This window comes from Brachycentrus maculatus, unplaced genomic scaffold (assembly GCF_059751285.1).
Source record: "Brachycentrus maculatus isolate JH-2025_06_01 unplaced genomic scaffold, ASM5975128v1 h1tg000144l, whole genome shotgun sequence".
NCBI lineage: Eukaryota > Metazoa > Arthropoda > Insecta > Trichoptera > Brachycentridae > Brachycentrus > Brachycentrus maculatus.
Genome location: NW_028280897.1, coordinates 939,031 through 948,778, shown reverse-complemented (window position 1 = coordinate 948,778; position 9,748 = coordinate 939,031). Strand labels below are relative to the sequence as shown.

General features: G+C 30.4%; 1 protein-coding gene across 3 annotated transcripts in view; it reads right to left on the bottom strand.

Moving 5' to 3' along the window:
* Positions 1–7,507: 7,507 nt before the first annotated feature.
* The window catches only part of LOC148308882 (WD repeat-containing protein 47), a 157,235-nt gene continuing 154,994 nt past the window's right edge, over positions 7,508–9,748 (bottom strand). For all 3 annotated transcript variants that reach the window (XM_088260855.1, XM_088260857.1, XM_088260854.1), the window contains 2 exons: positions 9,476–9,695; positions 7,508–8,913 (listed from right to left, as the gene is read on the bottom strand). In XM_088260855.1, coding sequence (XP_088116981.1) covers positions 8,768–8,913; positions 9,476–9,695 — 366 coding nt within the window. In that variant the 3' untranslated portion in view covers positions 7,508–8,767. The remainder of the gene's footprint in view (positions 8,914–9,475; positions 9,696–9,748) is intronic.

Genomic DNA, 9,748 nt, shown 5'->3' with positions numbered 1-9,748 from the left:
ATAAAATTATGTCAGATATTTTTTTTGGACACGACAACTTAAAAAATAAATAAAATCAGAAAAAAAGTAATCTTAAAAAATCAAAACCAGATTTTTAAAAACGTAAATCCATCAGTCAAAATAAAAATAAATCCTCTATTAAAAACTCGAAAATTGTCAAATATCAGGTCGCAACTACCTACGTTGACCCAAAGGGTCTACTTTTGTTGCCCGTATACGTATTTCACCTAAACTTATGTTTTCTTGTTTTTTGAGTCAAATGTCCAAGAGAGAATTTAAACGCCTTGTATTGTCCGGAATTAAAATAAACGTACTGATTGTTTCTATAATGTAATCCAAATAACGGTCGTAGTGGGGTAAAAATATTTGTAGTATGATAAAACAACAGTTGGAGATGAATTTATAACATTTATATTATTTTAATTTTAATTATTATAAAATATCATCCTATTATTTCAAAAAGAGCCTCTTTACAATAATATCGCGTTCTATATAATTTTTTCTTCTAATCTTTCCACTTTTCTATGATAACATACGTACATGTGGTTTGTTAAAGTCTATGTATAAATTAATAATTTCATAACAAAAAAGACAATCTGTTTTTTGTCAGTAATAGGATGATATTTTGCATTTTACTTGTTTTTAATTCCATGTATACATCATGATTAATCAAAATAAATTACATATTGTACATTCTTTTTAAGTTTCGCAGTTGTTTAATAAATTTTTATCATTACTTTATTTGTTTTATTTTAGTATTAGTGAATAAAGCGAAGATAGCTACCCCCAAATAAACAGTACACAAAATGTTTATGCTACCCGCCTATTAATAAATGCATTTGTAAGCAAGCACCCATGATGTGATTTGGTCGCGTATATTGCATATTTCTAGCTTTCTAAATATTTGATAATTTGACATAAAAAACAAGCGAGAAACACAAACAGTAAATAGTGATGGGTTTGATTCCCGCCAGTTGCAATATAAATTCAAGAAAGATTTGTTTTCAATTGGTCTGGGTGTTTGTGATGCAATTTTCACATTTTCCTTCCTTATCCTTACTACCCTACCTGCAGACAAGCCTTTAAAAAAAGTTATTGTAGTAAATACCATTCCAACTAGGTAACCAAATAACAGTCACCTATTAGTCACACCTCTAGTGTATACGGGTCTACTAAACAATAAAATGACTTGACAGCAATCAATATTGATTGTGGTAGAGAAACAGATTTTTGAAATTTCTGAATTCAGTCATAAAACTCCACTGAAGACAAATCACACCAGTTATATTTTACGAAAAGGGTAGAGTATAAACTCTCTATTTTTGTAAAAATCAATGGATAATATGGCTCCAAGTATATAAAATTGGTTGATAGATGTTTCACGCTTCCATCGGCTACAGCTTCCATCAGCTGAAATGATATCAGCTTGCAACCAGCCCACTAAGTTTGGGATATCTTTGCTGCTGTGGACCCGAGATTGAAATGATTTTGAACAATTTCAATTTTTTTGATATTTTTAACATGAAAAGACCGTATCAGGGCAGCCAAGAGACCAAGCAGCGCAATACTGCATGTGAGTATCATGGCAACAATATTTTAGAGAGTACTTATATTACATACAGCCTAGTACTGGAACAGTGTTAAGTGGGTCTTATTGTAAATAATCAAGTATTAAAACAAACAATGATTATAATTAGTGCTTTATTTTGGTAGATAAAATTACGAACATAACTTTTGACAATATTTAACCTAAAATCGCAAATTGTTAGTATGAAGGATACAAAAATTAAAATATCAAGGGGTTTATCAAAAATTTTAAAACATCAAATATTCATTATTATATTAATTCAAATCACCCTTAATTCAAATTTCTTGTAACATATTTTTCACTTAAATGAAATATTGTAAAATAAAAAAATAATCTTAGTAAATATTAAGAGGTTATGTATTATTTATAATTTAAATGCTAAATAAAAGATAGTTTCAGAAACAGATTACGCACCTATTGAAATACAGTAATGCAAAAATACATTAATATCGTTGGCAGAAATTCAAATTAAAAGTAGCAAAAAGCTGAAAAATAATGTAATTTTTAACTATAATGTGTGTTTGATGTCAAAACACAAGACATGTTATTTTATCTAGACTTACGATGCCTTCGACTAATTTAAGTATTAACTTGCCATTTTACTGGTTAAACCACTATAAGCGAGGCTATAGTGACAGCGTTAGACTGTTTTCGCACATTCTTGAAACCACATTATTTTGAAAACACATGATACACTATTTTATTCTTAATCACACCATATTTTCATTTAAAATCATGTAACTAAGACAGACAGATAGATAAAAAAAAAAGCTGCACCGAATTCTTGATTTTGATAATTGAACAATTTGACAAGCTGTTTGATTATTCTGCCAAGGATATGAACAGTAGAGAAAATAGTTCACGGAAAAATGAGAAATATCATTCATCAAAACAATGCCAATAATCTTGAAGTTTTAAAGATAATTTAATTAAATCAAACGAGAAAAATGTGAATTTAAAAATTCACACTCAAAGTATCAAAGATGCAGTAAAAAGTACTCAAAACTAAACAAAAATAAAAATTAGTATGTAATATGAAAAATATTCATTACATATCAAATGAATACTAGATGTGTTATAATGATATATTTACTATAATCAATTGGATGAAAATATTAAGGAATTTACAAAAAAAAATATAGTTCCGATATACGTTTGAGATATTATTCAATTGAAGATATTAACAGCAATGTCTTAATCAGAAAATTAAGATCTGTTGAGACTGACTACACAAAGATTTAATATCTAAACATCAAATATATTCTTGGATAAGATCTACGAATGATGTACATATGTTGTTACTACGCACATACATAGAATAATCGCATTGCAAGTAAAAAAAATAAGTAAAGAGACACACATTCTTAAACACTAAATTAATCTAAAACATTAATTGAAGTATCTTATCCTAAAACATATTTAAAAAACATAATCAAAATTAAAACTTAGTTATGAAAATTCAATCGCAAATCGCAAGATACATATTAATTAATCGCAACTTTGAAGGGTTGGCAAAAATATTTTTTAGCAACAAAATATTTCGAAATACGCATAATTATAACCAAATACATTAAAGTAAAAACATAAATTTTAAAGAAAATTTAATAGACATACATTTGTATTGTTAAAAAAATATAAGTTGTAATAAAATGAAAAGAAGAAGACGTGTTTTATATAAATACTTTTTTATTGGTGAACTTCTTCTCATTTCTCATATAAAATATTAGTTTAAAACTATTACTTAGTTATGTTATATACAAAGTCGATAAGGTCGAAACAGGGAGTATAAATCTAAATATATTTAATATATTGTAAAGAAGAACATGATCCAATTTTTTTACGGGTAATTCACTAGCAAAATTATTTCTCATTTCGAGAACTGTAATTAAAACATAAAATTAGGAAAAAATATGCATCGACATGTCCAAATAAATAAAGTCACACCTGCAGAAAATATCAAGTTGTTGATAAAGAGACAAAAAACTGGATAAAATTTAGATCTGAGTGAAAAAAATTATATGCTGTCCAAAAACCCAATTTACCCCAGGTAACAAAAAAAAACAAATTTTAGGAAGATACGTTTAGTCCATTGCGCTTAATTAGGGTAGCTACTTACTTGGGTTGGGAAGGAAATATGACAGAAACCAAACCAAGAAACTAATAGCAATTTTTTATATTCGTTGTAACAGTAAATCTCAGATCATGTTACATATGATGTGTTTTCAATGGTTACCATTGTGTCAGTGTAGTAGGGAGGTGTGACAAACTCCTAATGACCTAAGTAGTGATGTCATGGGTCAATCTCCCAATTTGATAATATCAATTTCATTTGAATAATAATTCATGAGTGCAGTTAAAACGCGATCTCTCAGACGAATGTAAGACAAAATTATGAAAGACATGCTTGAATGGTGAAGGCTGGACATTATTGCGAGGCATTATTGACAAAAATTAAGAAAGGTATGGTGAGATGGTTAAGGCAGGTGAATTGAATAAGTGATAAAAGAACAGTAAAATAAATTTATGATCTGAATGTAGTTGGAAATAGAAGCAGAGGGAGACCGAGATTGAGTATTTCAAAAACTTGAGAATGGTCAAGTCAGCAGTTGGAATAGTCAGCGGGGAGCAGCATATATGAGGAGCAGCATGAATGTGGAAGAGGCGAAGATTGTTTGCAAATATAGATTGATGTGGTGTGCTATTCTCTCTACCTACCCGTGCGAAGAAGCGGCGTGATGGTTAGTAAGTTGGTATAATAATTCATTAATAAAATAATTAATTTTATTAATAAAATCTGCAGCTGCATTCTATCCATTGGACGTGTTGATGTTTGAGATTCTTATGTAAGCAAATAGAAATATGCTTTGCTTTGTAAAAAAGTATTAAACAGAATGCTTATTATTAATACTGCACATTTCGACCTTCATCATTTTATATAGTAATAAGTATCTACATTGGTATCGGAAAACTAAACTTACACATGAAAGAAATTGGTGCAAACTCAGCCATTTATTAAAACATTCTGAAAAAATTAAGTGAAACTTCTTTGGAGGCGTTGGAAATCGTAACTGTCCAAGGCCGAGACAGATAAAAACATGAGATGAGTAACCGAGTCTAACAAAAATAATACTACCATTTCATTATAATACGTGACGGTCTTAAATTTTTATGTTTTAATAAGTGACAAAAAGTCTCACTTTTGGCATAAATAAAGGCTTTTTACACGCACTTTTTTCTCAAATTACAATATTAATGAGTTAAAACATTCAATCACTAAGGAAATAACTAGTTTTCATCATTTAAAAGCACATTTGATGAATAAAACTAACTTAGAATAATTCAAAATCAATATTACAGTACGATAAGTTTTAATTAAAGCATATTAATTTGTGAGAGAAGGCTTACTTTAAATTGAAGGGCACCTTTGCACATTTGGGAAATAAAACAAGGCAGATACTAAACTATGGCACCATTTTTAAACTATCTGCAATCGATGTCAAGAATTCGTTAATATGAAAAGTAAAAAAAGTAAAAAAATTAAAATTGGTGTCACTAATACTAATAAATTTAATAATTTACAAACTGTCTTCAGCCTAATTCTAAGACGTAGTAAGTAATTCATCAGTTCAAGTTTTTGACAAACAAATATGTGTTAAAATCTCCTTATTGGTACGTAATTAAATTTAGGAGTTATTTCCTATTGTGAGTTAAACAACGGGCAGGTATGAATGGTGCGTTACATTAATATCATCATTAGATATTATCAGATTTTAGGGTAAGATTAGGCACTTTAAATCTTTAAAATATGTTTTTACTAAGTGAAAAAATATAAAGGCTATAATATTGATATTCTTCTTCTAATGGTGCACAAAGCAGAGCTTTGTATGTACGTACCCTTTTCTTGATAGGTAAATACGCGAAGACAAAGAAATCAGTTATGTAAATCTTAAGTTGATATAAAATATACATCAGAAGGAAATCTCATTTTATTTTGAACTGCACGGATTCAACCCATGACCTAGCACAATCTAGCATGGTAGCCAAACTAGCCTACCACTACATTACGGGGGCGGACAATTTCATACTGCCTTCAAAACTAGTATTAGAATTAAGCTGGCAAAAATATGTAAACGAAATGAGAAAACGTGTCTGAGAACTGGTAAAATCTGATCATTTTAAATTGATTTATTCTTTCTGAGATGATTTATAAAACATACTCTTAACTTTAAAAAACTAATTCAATAATTGATAATTTAATGACACCTTCGTTGTTTGAGTTTGATCGTTGGAGGGAAATTTAAAATGAAACTTGATAAGTATCGCTTGATTTTTAAAACAATAATGAAATACTGAAAAATAAAGGATATAATTTATATATTTCCAGAAGTGAATCAATATTTGCGTTATATATGATTTCTGTTAATATTTCAAGATTACTTGAGAAAATGCCAAATTGTTACAATTTTAAAATAATTCAATATAGATATTATTAACGATAATATATTTCAATTAACACACATAAAACTATGAATTTTGTAATCAGTTTAGAGATTTTGAAAATAAATATACAACATCACAAAATGTATGAAACAGAGTTTTGGTTCTTTGTAAAATACACACCGATATTCAACATCAATTTTATATGGCTTAACTATTCATAAATATTTTTTAAATGTGCTCTTAAAACATTTAGCGTGTGGCCTAGGTAATAGGTATAACACGTATTACAAAAAAAAAAAATATCAATTCAATATTTGATCATAAAACATTGTTCTGTTCATAGATAACTCTAAAAATTTAATACATAGTATAATCTGCTATGAAGCACATTACGATTACACAGCTTATGTTTACAACAATATATTTTCCAGAATGAATGACACCTGTATTGAGGCACCATACATGTTGCTGACATAATATTACAAGGCTGTAATGTACATTTAACAAACGTATGCGCAGGTTTGGCTTCTCAGGTTCTTAGGTTTGTCTTTATAAGGTTCCTAATTTCAAGGTTTTGGAAGAAAAACTAAATTTCCAACAGTCATGTACTTTAGGATCAATGATCGCCAATTTTGCCCAGTTGAGTGATACTCAATTAGTGTTTGATTTGTAGGTTCACTAATAATAAAACATCATTTCTCCAACTATTGAGAAACGATTATTTCATTGGCAAATACGTAATATATGTCACATTACAAATATCTACACCTCCTAGTATAGTTTGGTTAAAAATGCTGACTCTTTGAAGACTTAAAGGGCATCGCAACATAGTATTTTCGTAGATATGTATTTTGCTGTAGACTCTTTACTTACGAATGATAAATTTATTCATAAATATATAACGAGGGATATGTTTCAATAAGTTCAATGCTAAACAAAACATAAGAGTATCAAAGCAATAAATTGTGCGTGATTTTCAGGAATACCATATGCGATATCATGGACTACGTTTAGTACTGAAATAGCTTTTAAGCAGAACTTTACAGAATACTGATTACCATCCCAATTTTCGAATGAGATTTTTTTTATTACAAAAATTTGTATCACCTTAAATTAATTTCAGTATTTTTTTATTTATTTTTATACTGTAAATTTGAGAACTTAAAACTTTAAATATAAAAATGACAGTTTGTTGCACAGTAATATGTTTGTTAAAACATTAAAAAAAATATATTTGTATAAGCAAAATACTACGTTACAATGCCTTTCTGATAGAATATTAAAAAAAAAAATCAGATAAAATAACACAATTTTGTAAAAATCTACTGTTGTTGCGATTCTTATTTTTATAGGAAAAAAGTAACATACAACCTTGTAATACTGAAACAGCAAAGTGGCACAAGAAATTCATAGTTAAGATTCGAGTTCATTCAAATATGATTATAAAGTACATCGATATTACATTTACAAATGACAATGTTTTTATTTTACGACATCTAGAACATTTAGATATATTTTTAATTATTTAAAAAAAGTTACGGACCCAATTGTATATGAGATCCTTTAAAAAAACACTTGTCAAAACTAAATTAAATACGAGTAAGCCCATAAAGGCTAATTCGTATGAAAATGAGATGCAGCAATAATAAACAATTTTCTTTATTGATTTGGCGTTTACTTTGAAGAATTCCATAATGTGTTTTTATTAATACAAATCAAAACACAATTTTTGATTCTACTTAATTTTTCTTTGTGACAGCTGTTCCATAAAGATATAAAATAACTTTACTGCTGACAAAAGACCATAAACTCCCAGAAATATGATACATCAATTTACTCCATAGCGTATAAACTAACAATATTATTCATTCAAAATGCGTAGTAAAAGAATTTGATTTCGTTGCCTGCTTTATAAATTTGTACTTTAATATAATCATTTGGATTTCTCGATGCAGTTTGATAATGCTGTCACAAAACTAAAATACATTAAGTACAATCATAAATCCTGTTCCGATTCATATATTCGTATATGAATATTACTGATGGTATAAAACATTAAAGAATATTTGATAATATTTGACATGTAAATACAAAAGTTACTTCATTACTTTATGAAATAAATGAAGATGCCATGTGACGATTAATTGAGTTGCAAATAAGGGCATTAAATTAATTTTAAAATAAAAACACAGGGTACATCGATGACCTCAGATATCCAGACTTCTATGTAATGGCAAAAGATTGACAAGTTTCTGTAAAGCTATCTGATTCAAATTTCTCCGCATTAAATGTAAAATATGCCTTAAAGCCATTCAATATTCTGAAATGGTAAGACTTGAGGCCTTTCATATTTTTTTATAAAATAAAATGCTAGGTAAGTATTACAGATTATTCAAAGGGTTTGCTGTAATATCAAACATAATCACTTGCTGAATTATTAAAAATATTTCGGAGCATGTTGGTACTAGTTGCATGTAATTTTAAGTAAATAATACTTTTTTATTATTTTAATGTGAGTCTGGATGGTACAAATCATCGAGGTATTCTGCCAACAATCGTCTCATAGCAAATTGTTAAGTAACTGTTAGGACCGTGGGAATGACAAACAAACGGAGCTGGAGGGTGTCATTGCAGTTTATAGTCCGTTCCGAATACACTCCCATCGTGTTAAGTGTGTTGTTTCGTTTAGCTGGCTGGTTAAGGGTGAGTTGTGCGGTTACGGAGTGGGGTCGGATGGGCCTATGCGGGGGGCAGGGCCCAGAGGGTGGCCGTGCGGTCGGCCGACGTGGAGAGGAAGGAGAAGTCGCGCGGGTGCCAGCGCCCCGAGATGGCCTTGTCACAGTGCCTCCCAACCACCACGCTGGGCAGCGCCACAGTCAGGTCACCTGGAAACATTCAAAGATTAAAATAAAATAAAATATATTATTTTATTCACATACAAGTAAATTCCAGTGACACAAATTTGTTTTAAGAATACAGACAAGCACATTCGAATACATAATATTACAAGAAAGTATGTTCTACATTACATAAATTTGTCACTTTAGTTAAATAAATAGTCTTTTTGTCAGAAATCTATTGCGTAATGCCAGTTTATGGGAAGATAAGGAGTTGGAAAAAATATCTAATGCCTCACTATGAGTGTTACCAAGTTTATGGATTATTGGTAAGGTAGCATCTAAACTGAATCTCGCAATGTAATTATTGCTTGATGGCATCCAGGTTTTTTAGGAGTTGAAATAATCAGGGGGGTTGTATGAGGAGAAGCATGAATGTGGAAGAAGTGAAGAATGTTTTAAAAGACAGAGAGGTGTGGCATTCTATTCTCTCTGCCTACCCCTACGGAGAAGCGGCGTGATGGTTAGTTAGTTAACCAATAGAGTGCTGAGATTAGAAATATAATTTGTACAAAATGTTCACGCATGTCGGCAAGTCTCCTATTCTTACCTTGCAGGTCCGTGAGGATGAGCTTGGAGTCGTAGCTGGCCGTGAGCAAGTAGTAGGCAGCGGGGGAGAAGCGCACGGAGCGCACGTCCTGCGCGTGGGGCCGGAAGCTCTGCAGCGTGCGGGACCCGCGCACGTCATACAGCACGCACGCTGCGTCCTCGTGCCCGGACACCAGCAAGCGGCCAGATGGCTCCACGCTCACGCTGCCCACCGGAGAGCCCTGCAAACCATCCATTCATTTTTCATCCAATATTTTTACCTACAAAGAATTTT